General features: G+C 40.9%; 1 protein-coding gene across 1 annotated transcript in view; it reads right to left on the minus strand.

The window, feature by feature from the left end:
• Nucleotides 1-1,081: 1,081 nt before the first annotated feature.
• babam2 (BRISC and BRCA1 A complex member 2) overlaps nucleotides 1,082-20,097 on the minus strand; it is a 226,559-nt gene continuing 207,543 nt past the window's right edge. Inside the window, exons 11-12 of the mRNA XM_072247241.1 lie at nucleotides 9,554-9,707; nucleotides 1,082-4,229 (exon numbers count right to left, since the gene is read on the minus strand). Coding sequence (XP_072103342.1) covers nucleotides 4,166-4,229; nucleotides 9,554-9,707 — 218 coding nt within the window. The 3' untranslated portion in view covers nucleotides 1,082-4,165. The remainder of the gene's footprint in view (nucleotides 4,230-9,553; nucleotides 9,708-20,097) is intronic.

Raw genomic sequence — 20,097 nt, forward strand, 5'->3', positions numbered from 1 at the left:
TGAAGTTCAAGCCAGTGCCCATCCACTATTATACCTTTGAATGTTTTCTCTTAAAGCAACTACTGCCAAATATTGATTGCTCATTTTCCTCCAGAGGTGCTAACTGACCAGCTGAATTTCTTCAAGCAGTTTGCTTTGTGCTCCAGATTCCAGCATCCACAGTCTCTTGTGTCTCCACTGCCAGATCTCTCCTCATACTTCCATTGTTTACTGTAAGACTTATTTCAAAAAGAGCCTTGATTCTTTGCCATCTTTTGGATAGCTAAATTAATAATTTAATAACAAAAAGAATTTGGATTCAAATATCTTGCTTGGTTCTTAACTATTTGCTATATTTTTTCAACAGGGTCATTGACTTTATGGCTAAGATAATTTTGGCTGAATGGAAAATCAAAAGACAGCATTATGGAAAGATTTTATGTAGATGATGGGCATATGCAGCAATCTACTGCAAAATTAATTTTTAACATTATGTCCATATTTTTTGAATGTAGATTCCATAACTTTGATTTTCTTAGTTCTGCAGAGGACAGCTTCCATCTTGTTGTTATAAGATTAAAAATTGTCTCTTAGTATATTGTCTATCTTGTTACAGCCTTGCACCTTATTGTCTGTCTGCACTGAAGTTTCTCAGTAACTGTAACATAACTTGTATTCTGTTATTTATTTTTCCTTGTACTACCTCAAATGTTCTGATGTGATATAATGATTTGTACGGATGGCATGCAAAACCCAAGTTTTTCACTGTACCTTAGTGCATGTGACAATAATAAACCAATTTACCATAACCAGTGGCAGGACAGAAAAACACTGATGTTTGGGAATGTCTGTGAGCTATGAAGTAAAATGATTTAAGAGTGCTCTATGCCAGAACATTTGAGGGACAGATCCTGACAGAAATAGATATAGAAAACTTTGCTTCATGTGCATTCTTTATTCTTAGCTAGAATAATGATCACAGAGCTGTCTAAACCTTCTCAGAGTTCTAGCTGAACAGCACTAATGTCATCACCAAATGTCAATTGTTGAACAAGTAAGAATAGTCATCACAAACCCCTACACTCAACAATAGCTCAAATGGTTCAACTTAATATCAGTTTAATTTCAGGGTCAAATTTAAGGCTGCAAAATTCCAACTAAATTCATTAACATAATTGTATGCTGTTGAAATCTGGATATAAGAAAAAGTAGCAGTTACAAGTTTTGGACTATTGACCCATAGACTTTTTCAAATCCCACCTTGGAATTCTCCTGGAAGAGGAGAATTTAAGTTCAATTAATTAAACAAACATAGAATTGAAATTAGCAGCAACAGTAATGATAACACCACTCAGTTATTATAAACCCCTGAATGGTTCAGGGAAGGAAACCCGACATCATTAACCAGTCCATTAACATGGCTGCCTCTTCACTTCCTGGTTAGTGCATATAGAGTAGGATTGGTCAATCGGTGCTGGCAGTGCCCACGTTCATTGAATATATTAAAAAAATAATGGAATTCAAAATTAAAATAAGGACAACAATAGCAGTCTTATAATAATGGGAAATGGACATTTCTGGCATAATGAACACATAGTTTGTAATGCTGGCATACAGGCCACAAGTCCATATATAACTGTAAACTGATATAAACACTGAGAGGGTGCACTACTCTGAAAAGTCTCTGAAGTTTACAGATGCAGACACAGAGGTGCCAGCATTAGGGGCCTGGTGGTGATATGCTTTATCTGATAGTTATGAAGGGTCAAAGATGAAATTAATTCTGCATTCATTCTCCAATAGAGAAAAGGTTCTGGACTGGATGGTAGCTCTGAAAGGCTACACAAGGAGCCCAACGTTTTCATGTGGGGATTCCAAAATGAAGAGTCATAAATACAGGTTGCTCTGGGTAATAGACGGATTCCATTTTAACAGATTCATGAGGTGATTTTGTTCAAAAGTCAAAAAAATACACAAAAATCATTCGATACAGTAGCCATATCTCCAAAGAATTGTAATGAATGTCACCAAAAGCACTTAAGTCTAGTAAGAAAGGGTAATTACTGAAAATGAGAGTGTGAGGAAGTTAGATCTGCTGTTTGTCTGAACAAGCATGTGCGTCAGACTTTTAAATTTAATTTTCATATTAAATGCTCGTTCATGTGTATGGGTGTCCTTAAGTTGGGAGTCTGTAAGGAGAACGCCCTGTACATCAGTGATTCAGGAGAAAATTCTTCACACAGTGAAACTCATCAAGAATCTGGGAGAAATTACACTAGAACATTTTTGGGGTAAACACAAAAGAGTAAATGGATAATGCTCTGAGGAGTTGGAAATGTGTTGCACGATTGAGTTTGGTCACATAAATCAATATTGTGCTGTAAACTTTATATAATCCAATGCGCGGATAAACCAAGAGTACAATAATCACTTAGATGAATGCTTAGTGTAGCATTCTCATTTGCTGTGACATATGTACCTAGAGTTTGCAGCATTGAGAAATGCACTTACGGTAACATCATACATTGTCAAGAGCATTGTTCATACTATACAAAGGTCCACTTTAGTATGTTATCCTTGTTTGAATGATAAACTTCTCATTCATTAACTGCTATGGGGCATCAGCTGGGCCGGTCCTGTTTCTGTGCTGTATAACTGCAATTTCAATAATTGTACTAAATATTGTTATTAATCTTCATTTTTAATACTTATTTTAATATTTATTGAAAATTTCAGATTTCAAACCCCTAAAACAATTACCCATTATTCTTCCTTAAAAAGATTTAAATGTCCGTGTTTTAAGTGCTAGACCTAAAAATATACTTCTACCAGGTTAGAGACATTTTAAAAATATTGATATTACACTGCATGTTTCTTCCTCATTCCCAGATGAACTTGGAAAAGATCAAATGTCTGAGGTCTACTTCTAAACGTAGACATTTAGGTAGAGATAAATATGCTGACAAGTAGCAAACTGGAGCCGTACAGGGAACTTAGTCAGATTGCTTAAAAGCATCTGGCGTAGGGAGAGAAAATTTAAAGCTTTCTTTAAAATCACATTCTTACCTGATCTGACCCACCAATGTACAGAACAAAGTACAGTGCAAAGTATATTTCATAAAGTAGCTGAGCTGGGATTGCTTAACGTTAATTTCTTAATATAACAATCTTCACTGTATTGAGATCAAAATTCAAGCCACACCACATTTCAAAATGCATGTCAAGGGATGTGGGAGGATGCTGCAAAGATTAGAGGGCATGAGCTAGAAGGAGGGGCTTGGGTTGTTTCTCTGGAGCAATGGAGGCCAAGGAGAGACCTGACAGAAGTTTGTAAGATTAAGAGAGGCACAGATAGACAGCCAGTATCTTTGTACAGGGTCAAACTATCTAATACTAGAGGGCAAACACGAGGAAATCTGCAGATGCTGGAATTTCAAGCCACACACACAAAAGCAGCTGGTGAACGCAGCAGGCCAGGCAGCATCTCTAGGAAGAGGTACAATCGATGTTTCGGGCCGAGGCCCTTCGTCAGACTACTAGAGGGCATGCATTTAAGGTGAGAGGGGACAGGTTCAAAGGGGATGAGTAGGGCAAACATTTCCCCCCCACAGAGAACAGTGGGTGCTTGGAATGTGCTGCCTGAATTGGTGGAGCAGGCAATGTGAGAGGCTCTTAGTTAGGTATATGAATATGCAGAGAATGTAGGGAAGTGGACATTGTGCAAGTAGATGCAATTAGTTTAGTAAGGTGTTTCATTATCAATTTATGGGCTGATGGGCCTGTTTCTGTGCTGTACTGTTCTAAGAGAGTGCAGGAATCAGGAATCAGAGTGTGGGGAGGTGATAAAATGAGAAGGCAGTTGCATTTTCTACATTTTAATTTTCACAGCATCATACATCATTCAAACTTTTCAATGATCATTTATTGTATCTTGGAACATTTTTTCTCACCAATTTGAAACATTTTATGTTGTAAGTAATACAGACTTTAACTGACTAAACAACATAAGAGACCTTTTTGTGTATAGGATATAGTATAGGCACACCAATGATCTGCAGCCAAGTGGAAATCAATGTTCTTACAGTTGCAATTGAGCATTCGAGGAAGATTGAATAAAATCCAAAGGACGTCCTAAGATAAACAAATGCAACTGTCCGATTGGCTTTCTTCTGCAACCAGATGTCAACTATAACTTCCCATTAGCGAAAGCTGCCTCCTGGAACTGAGGAACATAGGTTTTGAAGTAAGCCCTAATGAACAAAAAACAATGGGAGCAGTGGTTAAAAATTAACAACAAAAGGAAGTAGGAAGAACAATAATTTTTTTGATTACTTAAATATGCAAAAATGGATTTTCCCAAAACTTTCAAATTTTCTTTAAAAGTTCAAAATTTTTTAAAGTCTAAAAAAATTTAAACTTTAAAAATAGAAATGTATATTTTTCACCATTGTCTTTTTACACCAAATAATATTCAACCTTTAAATTCAAAATGGTTAATGTCATTTCAGTACACAAGTGCAAAGGAGGAATAATTGTTACTCCAGATCTGATACAGCACAAAAAAACACACACACAATAATCACAGGTGCAAACACACACACTCACACATATATAAATGTGTGTGTGTGTGTGTGTGTGTGTGTGTGTGTGTGTGTGTATATTATATATATATAGAGAGAGAGAGAGAGAGAGACACAGAGGGAGAGAGAAATTTTTGCGCAGTACTGTAGTGATTTTATATATTGCACTGTATTTCAGCTGCAAAAAAAATCAGATTTCATGACATATACAAGTGATAATAAATCTGATTCTGATAGGGGTCTTTATTATGGACTGTGAGTGAGAAGGGAGTGGGACGCATCAGAGAAATATTCTGTACTGATCAATAAAGCAAATGTATGGAATCAAATGGAGCTTGCCTGGTGTCTCAGGGCTGAGTGTGTCTGCATCTGTGTCACCCGCCTCTGGCTCTCCTTCTCTGCCACCTGTCCCTCACCCCTCCTAAGACACTCCACCATCGCCATTCTCAACATCCTTTGCTCCTGCCAGATTTATAAACTCGTTCTCTGCTCCCCATTGACAAATATATAACTGTGCAAGAGTATTAGGAACCCAAGCTATAAATATGTGCCTAAGTCTTTTACAAAGTATTCTACATAGAGTGTCGCTGGGGATAGGAGTATTTGTACTTAAGATGCCTTTGAGAGGAAATGATAAAGTAGTGGTTGTGGGGTGGGCTAGTGAGTGGAGATGTTACTCAGCCTTACTGCTTGGGGAAAGTAACTCATTTTGAGTTTGGTGGTCATGGTGTGGATGCAGCATAGCCTCCTCCTTGACGGGAATGGGACAAACAGTCCAAGAGCAGGGCTGGATAGGATTCTTCATAATATTGCTGGCCTTTTTCTGGCACCTTTCTGTATATATGTCCTTGATGGAGGGTAGGCCGGTGCTAGGGATGCACTGGGCAGTTTTGACTACCCGCTGTAGAGCCTTTCTGCCTGTCATAGTGCAGTTTTTATACCATGCATTGATGAATCTTGTTAGGATGTTCTCTACTGCACATCTGTAGAAGGTCATGAGTATACATATGCATAGCCCAGCACTTTAAAGCCTACTCAAAAAGTAGAGGAGTTGGTGAGTTTTCATGATTGTGTAGGACATGTTCTGGGACCATGAGAGATTGTGCAAGATGTGCACTCCCAGGAGTTTGAAACTGCTTGCAGTTTCCATTGCTGTGCCGTCAATGCAAAGAGGGGTGTGAGTAATGAAGTCGTTAACAATGTTAACATTCAGGAAGACGTTATTTACTTGGCACCAAGCCTCAAGCTCTTCCACCTTTCTCTGTAGGTCACCTTATCGTTGTTGGTAATGAGACCCACCACTATCATGTCATCGGCACACCTGACAGTATGATTACTTGGGGGCTTGGCTATGTGGACCTATGTGAGCAGAGTGTACAATAGTGGACTCAGCACTCAGCCCTCGGGGGTACATGTGTTGAGGATGATGGAGAGGGAGGAGCAAATATATTTAATGACCATCTGAGGCCTGTTGGGTAGGAAGTCCAACACCCAGTTGCACAGTTATGTATTTAGGTCGAGGAGTAGGAGTTTGTCCACCTAGGTCTATGGAATTATAGGGTTGAATGGTGAAATGAAATCCAGAAACAGCATTCTGATATGTGTCTTTGCTTTCCAGGTGTGCCAGAGCTAGGTTTATGACAGATGCTATGGCATCAGCTGTAGAGCCGTTCTGTCAGTAAGCTTATTGGTGAGTGTTTGGTGCGGCAGGAATGGAGTTTTTGATAGGTGCCATTAGCAGCTGTTGAAACCACTTCACTGATGATTGGCATCAGTGCCACCGCGCTAGAGAATGCTATTCTGTAACCATCTGTAGGAAAACATGCAGGGGTGGATTTACTGTTTGTCTTTTATCTTGCCTGACCGCCAAGACTACAGTGAAAGATCAAATCTATCATTCTGATAGTTTAGCATGCCATTATATAATCCTAGTATGTTAATCCTCCAGGATACAAGATGTCAAGTCAGGTTAATATAACTGCCTGGAGAAGACAAACTTCTTAGCAATAAATGTTACAAAAAAATTCCATGTATCCACACCAAATTTCACTTAAAAATAATGACAGAACCATTTTAAACTGCAGATTCCTAGCCACCAAATTACATAGCAAGCACAGAGTAGGAGTAAAATGTCCTGGACCTCACATTTTACAGCATGCAATTCAAAAGTGACTCTGACACAAGCTATACAAAAGTTCATTTTAGCTAAGGTAAAATGCAAGTGGAGATAGAAAACAAAAACAAAAATACCCATATAATCAGTACACTCCTTTCCCACATTCCAGATTGTGAACAGAGATAAACAGATGCCAATGAATACAAGTACATATATCAATCACTGAATCTCGCCTCCTGCCATCTTGTTGTAAGCTTAGCTATTTATGGAGGGGCAATTTCTAAAGAAATATCCTGCTCATCTTGTCACATTGTTTGGGATAACAGAGAAAAACTGTATGTATCAAATCAAATGGAACTGAAACATTTAAATTTTACTTCTACTCAAATTCAATGCCACAGACAATGGCAGAAAACTGTTATGAAAAAGATATTATTGTACAGAAAATACAAGACCAATTTATGTTAATTAATAATGTTGATTAAACTGAAACAGTAAAATGATTCATTTGGAACCGGGTTTTAGTCTACTTCCACATTGAGAAATACAAAGTAAGAAGCTAATACATGGTTTAAAATGGATGGACAAGGGCTTAGAAAACAAAGGGAAGTCATCTTCCATTGACAAAGAATAAAATAAAAATGTAGGTTGAGTTGAAACCCTGAATAACATTGAAGTCTATTAAATCAGGAAATTCTACAAATACTCAGCGAGCTGAGCAGCATTTGTGGATCCAGAGATGTTCTTTCTTTCAGATGCTACTGACCTGCTGAATATCTTTAGCATAGTTTTTGGAAGAAGCATTTTAGTTGCAATACCTACACCGTTTGCTGATTTCATTATTGTGCATCAAAGAATTATGGATCACTCAGAATGTGTTAATGTTAGATAATACAACAACTATTTAGTTGCAACTATAAAGAACTGTTATATTGATAAAGCCTCATGTAATGATGTCCAGATAAATAATCAGGTTGCTCTTCCACTCAAATGTATGAAATGATTATTATGGTCTTTGTCACATTAAAAATACATCTTACATAAATGTAGGGCAAACTGAGTGCAGGGATACAGTTCCTTCCTCAAATAGGCAATCACTTTGGGCACACACAAAGTTTGGAATCCAAATGCATTTCACACCTTAAGTTCATTTTCTGCTTTCTATTCAAAGCCACAATAATTTGATTGGTGTATTTTACTTAACATGCTACTTATTGTTAAACTTTTCATTTAATAGAATGAATTAGTACCACTATTAAATATCATCATAATCTGAATACAAAAATAAAACTAATTAAAAACAAAGAATGCCTTTCAAATTACCATACTTTGAAAACTTCCAGAGAAGTTCAGCTGAAGCCACAACTTTATCTGCATTGGAAACCAAAAGTCAATCAAAGAAGGGAAAAAAAATGAGTAGAAGGGAGCTCTTTTATTGATTTACCACCAGCATATAGGACCAGGAAGAGTCAGAAAGTAAAACTAGAGGTAAACAACAACAGTTACTGAAACAGATCAAGTTAATTCTAAATGTTTTTGGCATTACAGTGTTGTCAGAGCTGAAGACTTAACACATACACTGCTTGTTGATTTAATTATTGTACCTCAGATGACTATGGATCACTCAGGATATTCTAATATCAATTAATACTAACTATCATTTCAGAAAATCACCAAATCAGAAGGTATTTTATAAATGATATAAAAATATCTGGTTTACAGGGACAATGTTTGGGCAATTTCTACATTATTCATTATCTATTCCACCCTATTCATTATCAATATTTAAAATAAAAAAATCCTCTTTTCCTATCAAGGTTAGCATCTAATTGTAACATAATGATCATATTACATAAAAAAATTGGAAACTAATGCAACTTACTTAATGCTAAGGTCAGCTGCCATTTTGAGTTTTCCAGCTACCAGTGAGTCACAATTAGATGAGTACACAACAAAGCCAAGCTCAAATGCTTCAAATTATACTTATACGAACAAAATATTGTACTGCAAAGAATGTTCATCATTGTCTGGAGCTACTCACTGACCTGTGGCAAGTTTAGAGAGCCAAAACCTAAGCACTTGTGGATCTGGGAAAAGTTTCTTAGAGTGAAGATTAAGTAAAACTAGTTACTAATGGAGGTTGTGTTTGATGATAAACTTATGTGCATGTTTCCTAGGTACTACATAGAATGTTTTACGTCTTTGTATTTACTTATATGTGTAAGACTGGTTGATGTAGATGACAATTAAAAATTCTGTATGGTTAACAGTAACTAACGCAAAGTACAAAATATTGTTTTAAAAAGGATTTTCATTTCCTTATAAATGCTGAAAGAAGAATGTACAATACAAAAGTGATTCAGTGAGAAAAATTACAAGAAAAAATAATATTCAAAGCATACAGACCATAAAAAGATTAAAAAGCTGTACTTAAATGCATGACCCCACTGTAACAATATTGCTATGTTCTCCAAGAGATAATAACAGAAATACAAGGAAATACTAAAAACATTGCTCAAGTACAATGGAATGGTTCACTGGTCAACCATAAGCTATTGATTAAGTCTTACAAGAGAGGTTTTTAAACCTGCCCCTTAGTACCCAGGAACTCCATCTGCTTCCTGAATGTAGATGAGAAATAGTTAACTTTCACGTATAAACAGTGAGCTGCACACGAAGGAAGTGCACTCCTGTTTGTTTTCCTCAATCGTTTCATTTTGGAGATTGGATAACTACTGTTCAGAATTTGAGATGGGAAAGTGATAAATTATAACAGCAGCAGAGAAATACGGAAAAGTTACACAAGCTGCAAATAGTAACACGCACAACTCCTGTAGCAGCACAAATTTTAAGCTATTAAATCTATAAAGATACTTACTTTGCTCTCTTGGCCATCTCATTGCCATCCCAGCGTGGACTGTAAGGGTAAGATTTTTGTATCTGTTGGTAGAGTTGTCCACTGCTGGTAAAATGGTACACTGACTGGAACGTCAAAGTGGGTTGATCCCGTGGAAAATACAGGGGCAAATCAACTGCAGTTAAAAAAGAAAAAAAATTGTCATGAAGTTTGGAATGGGGGGAGGGAGGTGGAGGATAAAAAAGCTGGCTGCTATTAATCACGATGAAACATTCAGTTAGAAATAAAGATTGAATCATTCCTGTTGTGGATCAGTGAAAAAATGGTGGATGAGTCACGACTACAAGAATGAATGTAGTAATCTGTTCTCAATCATGCTTTGCTCAGTAGGAATACCTAGAAAATGGATTTTATCTTCTTATCATCCACTAGACTTGTTCTTTATTTTCAGAAAATACTCAACGGTATCAATACCCTACAGTAATCCATGAAATTGAGCTGACATGCGTTTGAAAGAGTACTATGGTGGTTTGAACATGGTATTGTGCTTTAAAAGAGGGCATGCATGGTCCCATCAGCAGTTACTTGAGAAGCTTGTAGTCACTGGGCCACCGGGGTGTTCATCACTAAGAAGCAACTCAAACCTCAGAAGTACAAGGTGTTCTCAATGAGGACAGTGCTAGAGGTAATATAACTATGGCACTTGGGAATGAGAAAGGTTTAATGGGGAGACATCCTGCTCCAAACTAATATTTCCCATGGAAGCAGGGGAAGGATAGATTAGGTTTGGCTGGGAAGAAGCTTGCCAGAGTTTAGACAAGGTGCTAACTTTTACGTTAAACAATCTAGGAGATGAAGAAAATCTGATGGAAAATAGGAAAGATATTTATTGTTTAAACTTGTCACTAAGCTGCATTTTGGGGGCTCCTTGGCTCCAGAGGAACAGTCTCGTTCAGCTGCATATATGGTTTGAATGATAACAAAACTTGATTTGATTTGATTTCTGAAGCAAGGAATTAAGAGAACATGCTGATTTTCTTCCAAACATTTATGCATTATTGAGGTGGAACGTCAATGTCAAATTAATGCTGTTAGACCATAGGTATGTGAACCTGATGATAGCCAAGCATTTTCCGTTTTTTGTATGTAGCATTTCAATCTGCGTCCTCTGAGAGGAGGACCCCCATAAAAGCCACAAAGAATCTAAGGAAAAGAATCAGGGGTGCCCGAGTGGGGGGGGGGGGGGAGGATGAGCACCCCAGTCGGATGGACACAACGACATCAGACCCAGGCAATGAACAAACGACGATGAGGAAGCAGTGTGCATGTGGCAAAAACTGCAAGAACGATCGCGGCTTGAAGATCCACCAAGCGAGGATGAAGTGTTTGAAGGGAGCAGGAGCAGCACAATGCGCAGGTGTCCAATCTGGTGAGATGAAGAAGGGGCCAGGCCCGGAGTCACCCCATAGTGCCCGGAACCTCCAAGTACTGCAAACTAATCCCTCGAATATGAAGTCTAACAGGAGGCAGATCAAATGGCCTGCAGCTAACATGACTTCACTGTGGAAGCAGTTTGATGACGATGTTAACCAAATTCTGGAGGCAACGGCGAAGGGAGGGGTTGATAGGAAGCTGCAAGCTATGACAACAATTATTGTTAGTATCGCAGCTGAACAGTTCAGAGAAGAGGAGAAGGAAGGCTCCAAAACATCTTACTCAAAGAACCAAAGAGCATTGAGGATCCACAACATCAGGCAGGAGATGAAAGCGCTGAAGTCCCAATACAAGGAGGCAGGAGAAGAGGAGCGCATTGGCTTGGCCCAGCTGATGTGCATACTACGAAAGAAGATCAGGGTCCTCCGCCGGGCAGAGTGGCATCGGAGGCGTCGTCGTGAAAGGGCTCGAAAACGTGCTGCCTTTATCGCCAACCCCTTCAAGTTCACCAAGGAGTTGCTGGGGGAGAAGCGCAGTGGGAAACTGGCCTGTTCACAGGAAGACATAGACCAACATCTGAAGAAGATATATAATGATCCTGAAAGAGAGCAGGAGTTGGGAGAGTGCGACATCCTAACAGACCCACCTGAACTGGATGTGCAGTTCAACATGTCAGAGCTGCAACTAAAGGAAGTCAGAGAGGTCGTCCGCAAAGCAAGGGCAAGCTCGGCTCCAGGACCAAGCAACACCTCCTACAAGGTGTACAAACTCCTGCTGCGTCTGTGGAAGATCCTGAGAATCTTCTGGAGAAGGGGGAAGATCCCAGAACAGTGGAGAGTAGTTGAAGGGGTGTGGATCCCGAAGGAGGAAAATACCACCCAGCTAGATCAGTTTCGCATCATCTCCCTGCTGTGTGTCGAGGCGAAGATCTTCTTCAGTGCAGTTTCCAACCGGTTGTGCACCTACCTAGCAAAGAACACCTATATTGATACATCAGTCCAGAAGGGTGGCATTTCAGGGATGCTGGGCTGTCTAGAGCACATCGGTGTGGTGACACAGCTCATCAGGGAGGCCAGAGAGAACAAGGGCAACCTGTCAGTGTTGTGGCTCGACCTGGCAAATGCATATGGCTCCATTCCGCACAAGCTGGTGCAGCTCACACTGACCAAATATCACATCCCCAGCAGAATCAGAGACCTTATCGCTGATTATTACGGCAACTTCAGGATGAGGGTCTCTTCAGGAGCAATTACATCAACCTGGCACAAGGTGGAGGTTGGCATCATCACAGGGTGCACTATCTCAGTTACACTGTTCTCCCTAGCCATGAACATGCTCACTAAGTCTGCTGAACCAGAGTCCAGAGGGCCCAGAATGAATTCCGCTCAATGGCAACTACCTATCCGGGCGTTCATGGATGACCTCACAGTCACCACAGAATCAGTCCCAGGCTGCCGGAGGATTCTGCAAGGGCTCGAAAAGCTGGTGGAGTGGGCCCGGATATGTTTCAAACCTGCAAATCAAGATCGATGGTGCTGAGGAAAGGGAAGGTGGAGAACAAGTTCCGGTTCAGCATCACAGGCACAGCCATCCCAACCATCACAGAAAAGCCAGTCAAGAGCTTAGACAAAGTTTTTGACAGCTCTTTAAGGGACACAACATCCATTCAGGCAACCTGCACCGAGTTGGATGGCTGGAAGAAATCTGTGGACAAGTCTGGCCTACCTAGGAAGTTTAAAGCCTGGGTGTATCAGCATGGCGTTCTTCCCAGAATCCTGTGGCCCCTCCTCGTCTACGCAGTTCCGATCTCGACAGTCGAAACCTTAGAGAGGAGGGTTAGCAACCACCTCAGGAGATGGCTGGGGCTGCCAAAGAGCCTGAGCAGCATCGCACTCTATGGACACCACAACAAACTGCAACTGCCCTTCAAATCCTTGGAGGAAGAATTCAAGGTAACAAGAGCCAGAGAAGTGCTACAATATAGGGACTCAGGTGACCCGAAGGTGGCTACAGCAGGGATCCAAGTAAGTACTGGCAGGAAGTGGAGGGCAGAGGAAGCTGTTCAGGAGGCAGAGGCGAGGCTGCATCATAGGAGGCTGGTGGGAGTGGTCACACGAGGCTGAGCTGGGCTAGGATCCTTTCCAACTCCCCAAATGGACACTAGAGGGAAGGAAAGGCATCGTCTAGTTCAGGAGGTGAGAGCAGTAGTGGAGGAGATGACAGCCTGCAAGGCGGTGGGAATGAAGCAACAGGGAGCTTGGACAAGATGGGAGAATGCGGTTGAGAGGAAAGTGACCTGGGCTGATCTTTGGAAAGCCGAACCACACCGCATCCAATTTCTCATCCAGGCAGTGTACGATGTGCTTCCAAGCCCATCAAACCTGCACACATGGGGCAAGGCAGAGTCATCTGTGTGCCCACTGTGCTCCAAGCGAGGAACCTTGGAGCACATCCTCAGCAGCTGTGCAAGGGCACTTGGTGAGGGACGGTACAGGTGGAGGCATGATCAGGTCCTGAAGACCATCGCTGAAGCCGTTAGCGCAGGAGTTGAGTGGGCAAAGCAGTCCCAACCCTCCAAGCAGACCATTGCCTTTGTCAGAGCTGGGGAGCAGCCAATACCTGCCAAAAGAACATCTGCAGACATTCTGACCTCTGCAAGGGACTGGCAGCTGTTGGTGGACCTCGAAGGGCAGCTGAAGTTCCCCAACCATATCGCAGCCACCACCCTGCGGCCAGACATTGTCCTAGTGTCTGAGTCTACTAAGCAAGTGGTGCTGCTGGAGCTGACAGTCCCATGGGAAGATAGTTTGGAGGAGGGCTTTGAAAGGAAGCTCTCCAAGTACGCAGGACTGGTCAGCAACTGTCAGCAGGCTGGATGGAGAGTGAGGTGTCTCCCAGTGGAGGTTGGTTGTAGGGGATTCATAGCCCTTTCTTTATTTAGAGCCTTCAGCATTTTGGGCATCGAGGGAGAGAGGAAGAGGAGAGCCATCCGCAGTACCACCGATGCGGCAGAGAGGGCCTCAAGATGGCTGTGGCTCAAACGGGGGAAGCCATGGAGTCATAAGTAGCTAGCCATCTGGACACAAGCTGGGGTCTGATCAGCCCCGGCTGGGTCACCTGGAGGAGGTTGTATGATGTTGAAAGACCTGAAACACCCGGTGATTCCAGGAAGATGACTGAAGATGTGTCCAGAAGCATCAATAGATGTATGTACACAGCTGCATAAGGTTGTGTCGTCTCCCTGGTGCCTGGGTTTAGGACATCTCATCTGGCTGTCAAAATCCATGTGAATAGAACGATGTAGGAAGAACAAGGAAAAAGGTTCTGCTGAGGGAATTTAAGCAGCTACGAACTAAATTAAAAGGCAAAACTAAAAAGGTAATAATTTCTGGATTGTTACCTGAGCCACATGCAAACTGGCACAGAGTTAAGCCTGATTTATATTTGTTACGCTATAGGCCTGATTTATACTTTTGCGCAGCCCTACGCCGTAGCGAGCATGCGTAGTTATGTCTGCGTTGCTCTGCAATTCACCACCAAAATGCTAGTTGGCGGTGGGGTTTCTATGCCACTGTGTTGAGTTTCTTCGTGAGAGACATGGACAAGGAAATACATTTCAAATATTTTCGGATGTTGGCAGGTAGATTTGACGATTTGGTTCATCGTCTCCAACCATTTATTTCACATCAGTGTTCAGACATGGCAGAGAAAAGCAACCGGAAATGCGATGCTACCAAGCGGACCAATCACAGTTGTTGTGATCTGCATCGCCACGACACGTGAGTTACTTTTTTGGGGAGGTGCACGTCACCCAACAGCGTACGGTACGTGGTACCTACGGCGTACATTTGACGCAGAAGTATAAATTGGGCTTAAATCAGATCAGAGAGCTAAGTGCATGGCTTGAAGATTGGTGGTGTGTGTTCATTAAGCAGTGCAAAAAGAGAACAAATAAAAAGAAATCAAACTAGTGATCTAGTGTGCATGGGCTCATTGTCTATCCATAAATCCGATGGTGGTGGGAAAGAAGCTGTTCCTAAAACAATAAGTATGTGCCTTCAGGCTACTGTATCTTGATGGCAGCAATGAGAAGGAGGCACGTGCTGGTTGATGGGGATCCTTAACGATAGATGCCGCCTTTCTGAAGCATCGCCGTTTGAAGACTTCCTTGATGCTATGGAGGCTACAGCCCACGATGCAGCTGGCTGAGTTTGTAACTTTCTGCAGCTTTTTCTGATGCTGTGCAGAGACCCCCCTCAATACCAGACAGTGGTGCAGCCAGTTAGAATGCTCTGCATGGTATATCTATAGAAATTTGCGGGAGTCTTCAGTGACATAACCAAGTTTCCTCAAATTCTTAATTAATGATAGTCACTGCCGTGCCTTCTTGTAATTGCATCAATATGTTGAGCACAGGATAGATCTTCAGAGATATTTATACTCAGGAACTTGAAACAGCTCACCCTTTCCACTGGTGATCTCTCAATGAGGACTGGTGTGAATTCACTCGAACTCTCCTTCCTGGTCCAGCATCAAATCTTACTGATTTTGAATGCAAAGTTGTCGTTGCGACAGCACTCAACTAGCTGTTCTATCTCAATCCTGTACGCCTCCTTGTCAGCAACCAGAATTCTGCCAACAATAATTATGTATCAGCAAATTTATAGATGGTGTTTGAACTGTGCCTAGCCACACAGTCGTGGGTGTAGAGAAAGTAGAGCAGTGGGCTAAGCACACACCTTTAAATGCGCCAGTGTTGATTGTCAGCGAAGAGATGTTATTTCCAATCTGCACTGATTCCGATGAGTAAGTCAAAGATCCAGTTGCAGAGGGAGGTACAAAGGCCCAGGTCTTGGAGCTGGTTGATTAGTACTGAGCATATGATAGTGTTAAATCTGAGCTGTAATCAATAAGCAGCAGCCTAACGTAGGTATTGCTATTGTCCAAGTGATCCAAGGCCCAGTGGCAAGCCAGTGAGATTGCATCTGCTGTAGACCTATTGTGGCGATAGACAAATTGCAGCAAGTCCAGGTCCTTGCTAAGGCAGGAGGTGATCCTGGCCATGATCAACCTGACAAAGCACTTTAACACAGTAGATGTGAGTGCAACTGGGTGATAGTCGTTGAGGCAGCTCATCCTGATCTTCTAGGGCACTGGTACTATTGATACCCTTTTGAAGCAGGTGGGAACCTCCAACTGCTGCAGTGAGAGATGGAAAATATCCTTGAACATACCCACCAATTGGTTGGCACAGGTTTTCAGTGCCCTACCAGGAACACCATCAAGGCCTGTCACCTTGCAAGGGTTCTCTCTCATAAAAGATATTCTGACGTCAGCCTCTGAGATAAGAGATTAAAGGGTCACCAGATACTGCAGGGATTTGCACAGGTGTAGTTTTATCTTCATCTTCAAAGTGTGCATAAAAGGCCTGGAAGTGAAGCATCACACATGATGTTAGATTTTGCCTTGTAGGAAATAATGGCCTGCAAACCCTGCCAGAGCTGATGTGCATCCGACTCCATCTCTAACTTCAATTCCAGTTGTTTTTATGCTTTTAAAACAAGATTTTGTACCTAGAGTTTCTGTATAGCCCTGGATCACTGGTCCAGAATTCCACAGATATAGCCCTCAGCAGTCTACACACCTCTTGGTTCATCCATGGAATTTATGGGACACTGGCTGTCATATTGGAGAAGGAATATAGGCTCCACCTGAAGCATGCTGGGACCAGACCATGGTCCTTGAGAATTACATAACTAGGGTTATGAATATGGCTTTAAACTAAATAGTGTTGGGAAGAGTAGATTTAACAGCCTGTAAAAGTAAAAGTAAAGGAGTATGCAGGAGAGGTTACAAAAGTCTCCAGAATAAAGAGTAAGAGAAAAAGTTTAAAAAGGACTAAGAATTTAACTTCAGGTAACCTCGAGACAAAATTGAAAAAGGTGGTGAATACAGGACTGAAAGTGTTAAATCTGAATGAATGCAGTATACGGAATACAGTAGTGTAGTGCAGTTCGAAATTGGCAGGTATGACATTTTGGGCATCACTGAATTGTAGTTGAAAGAAGATCACAGCTGGGAGTTTAACATACAAAGATACACATTGTACTGAAAGGACAGACAGATGGGGAGAGGGAGTGGGGTGGCTTTGTCAATAAAAGATGACAATCCTTAAAAAGAAGTGACATAGGATCAGAGGATGTAAAATCCTTGTGAGTACAGTTAAAACACCGATTGGAGTTATATACAGATCTCCAAACAGTGGTTCGAATGTGGGGTACAAATTACAATGTGAGATTTTAAAGGCATGCTAAAAGGGCAATGTTACGATGCTAATGGATATTTCAATATGTAAAGATTGGGAAAATCAGAAATGGAGCTGGACCCCAAGAGAAGGAATTTGTATAATGCCTCTGAGATGGCTTTTTAGAGCAGCTTTTGGTCAAGTCCACTAAGGAACAGGCAATTCTGAATTGTGTGTTGTGTAATGAACCATATTTAATCATGCAGCTTAACATAAAGAATTCCTTAGGAGGCAGTGATCATAATATAGAATTCAGTCTGCAGTTTGTGAAGGAGAAACTAACATCGGATATATCAGTATCACAACTGAGTAAAAATAAATTCAGAGGAATGAGAGAGGAACTGGCCAAGGTTGAATTGAAGGGGACACCAGCAGGGATGCTGGTAGAGACAAATGGCTGGAGTTTCTGAGAGTAATTCAGAAGGTGCAGGATAGATTCATCCTAAAGAAGTAGTATTCTAAAGGGAGGATGTGGCAACAAGAAGAGTATTTAGTTGAATGTCGCCCATGTTCAGTAGTGCCATCTTAAACCAGTAGTGGGAACAGCGGAAGCTTTTAAAAACCAACAGAAGGCAACTAAAAAATAACTGAAGAGAGAAAAGATGAAACATGAAGGTAAGCTGGCCTGTAGGATAAAAGAGGATACCAAATGTGTTTTTTTACAAATATATTAAAAGAGAGGCAAGAGTGGACACTGGACTGCTGGGAAATGACACAGTAGAGGTAGCAATGGCGGGGGGGGGGAGGGTGTTTGGGAAAAATTGTGGACAAACTGAATAACTATCTTGTGGCAGTCTTCACTGTGGAAGACACCAACAACATGCCAGAAATTCGAGACAGTCAGAGCAGAAATGAATCCATTATTAAAGATGAAGAATTATAAAGGGAAAAGCACTAACAGAATGCAGAATACGCTGTTACAGTTTTAGAGAAAGTGCAGTGCAAGAAGACAACATGAAAATGAGAAGCTAGATTGGAAGATAGAGTTCATTTTTATTGCACAAAAGGGTCTGTTCAGGAATCTAACACGGGGACATGAGCTTTAAATCCCTGGGTATCACTATCTCAGAGGACCTGTCTTGGACCTATCATATCAATATTATTGCGAAGAAATCTGCAGAGGTTCAGCATGTCATTAAAATTGTTCACAAACTTCTAGAGATGTGTGGTGGAAAGTGTGCTGATTGGCTGCATTATGGCATGGTATGGCATCACCCAATGCCCAGTACATTACGGGTACAACCCTCCTAACCATTGAGCACATCTACATGAAATGTTGTTGTAACAAAGCAGCATCCATCATCAAAGATCCTCATCACTCAGGCCATGCTCTTTTATTGCTTTTGCCTGTGGGTAGAAGGTACGGATGCCTCAGGACTCACACCACCAGGTTCAAGAACAGTTACTACCCCTCAACCATCAGGCTCTTGAACAAAAAGTGATAGCTACATTGATTTTAGTACCCCGTTATATTGTTATTTCATGCTCGTTATTTATTGCTATTTATATCTGCATTTGCAGTTTGTTTACAATTAAAAGTTCCAGATGTTTACAGACTAGCTACTATTCTATAGATTTGCTAAGTATGCCTGCAGAAAAAGAATCTCAGGGTTGTATGTGGTGCCATGAACGTACTTTGGCAATAAATTTTACTTTGAACTTTGAATTGTCCTGGAGCCTGTTGGTGCATGTTTTCAAGCTTTTGCATCTTCTGCAATGGAAGGGGGAAAAGATACTCTGCGATTACTTGTGGTCAGGGCAGAGCTGTTGCCATACCAAGCTGTAATACTTCTGATAGGTTGCTTTCTGTGGTGCATTGATGAAAATTGATGAGGGTCAATGGGGACATGTCAAATTTTCTTAGCCTTCTGAGGAAGTAAGAGGTCCTGGTGTGCTTTCTTGGCCATAGCATCATTGTGCTTGCACCGGGTCAAATTACTGGTGATATTTACACTGAGGGTTCATGCTGTTTACACCTAGGATGCAATGGGACCTGTTGAGTACTTCCAGAATTTTCAGCTATTATTTTCAAATTCCAAGCATCTATACTGTTTTTAAAATTTTCAGCAACCAAAGGATTACAATGGTTCAAGGTGACAGTTCACTGCCACTTTTTTCAAGGGCAATTCAGCAATATTCATATACTGAAATGATTAGAAAAAACAACACTGCATCTTATTATTAAATATTATATCCAGTATTTATGAAAATGTAATTTTGATGTCAGCCAAGAACATGCATTAAATGTCATAAAGTTGGTGTACAATGGATATGAACTAACCCTGCCTTAGATATTTATACTGAAAATTGACTTATGATGAATTTCATTTTGAATTGTTTATGGGCACTCTCTAAAGAATATTAAAATTTTACTTTTCTTTCCAGTTTCTTCCTTAACTTTCTATGCATTGTTCACAATTTCTTTGTATACATTTTTCACAACGAATGTACCCCCTTTAATTAAGCCCCATCCTTAGTTCTTCTGCCATTGCCCTGTTTTCTTGCTATGGCACCATCTGCATGTACTTTCATCAGCTGTTAATAATTTGAAGTGCGCAAAGCTGAGTATCACTATAGTCAAAAATACTGCCCAACGTCACAGATTAGGAATGTTACAATATTTGGGATGCAAATTAATTCTTCAGAACAAGATAGTGATGTCCCAATAGGTCAACCAATTGCACTGTCCCTGTATTTAAATTATCTAATAGCAGTGAATTGAAATTTGGTCAGTTAATTAAAATGTTATTTATCTATACCAATGCCAATTATTTTTCGTTAGTACTGCTGGTTCTATGCTTCACACATAAAAAGTTCGTAATGATGT

Source organism: Mobula birostris, chromosome 2, assembly GCF_030028105.1.
Source record: "Mobula birostris isolate sMobBir1 chromosome 2, sMobBir1.hap1, whole genome shotgun sequence".
In the NCBI taxonomy this organism is placed as follows: domain Eukaryota; kingdom Metazoa; phylum Chordata; class Chondrichthyes; order Myliobatiformes; family Myliobatidae; genus Mobula; species Mobula birostris.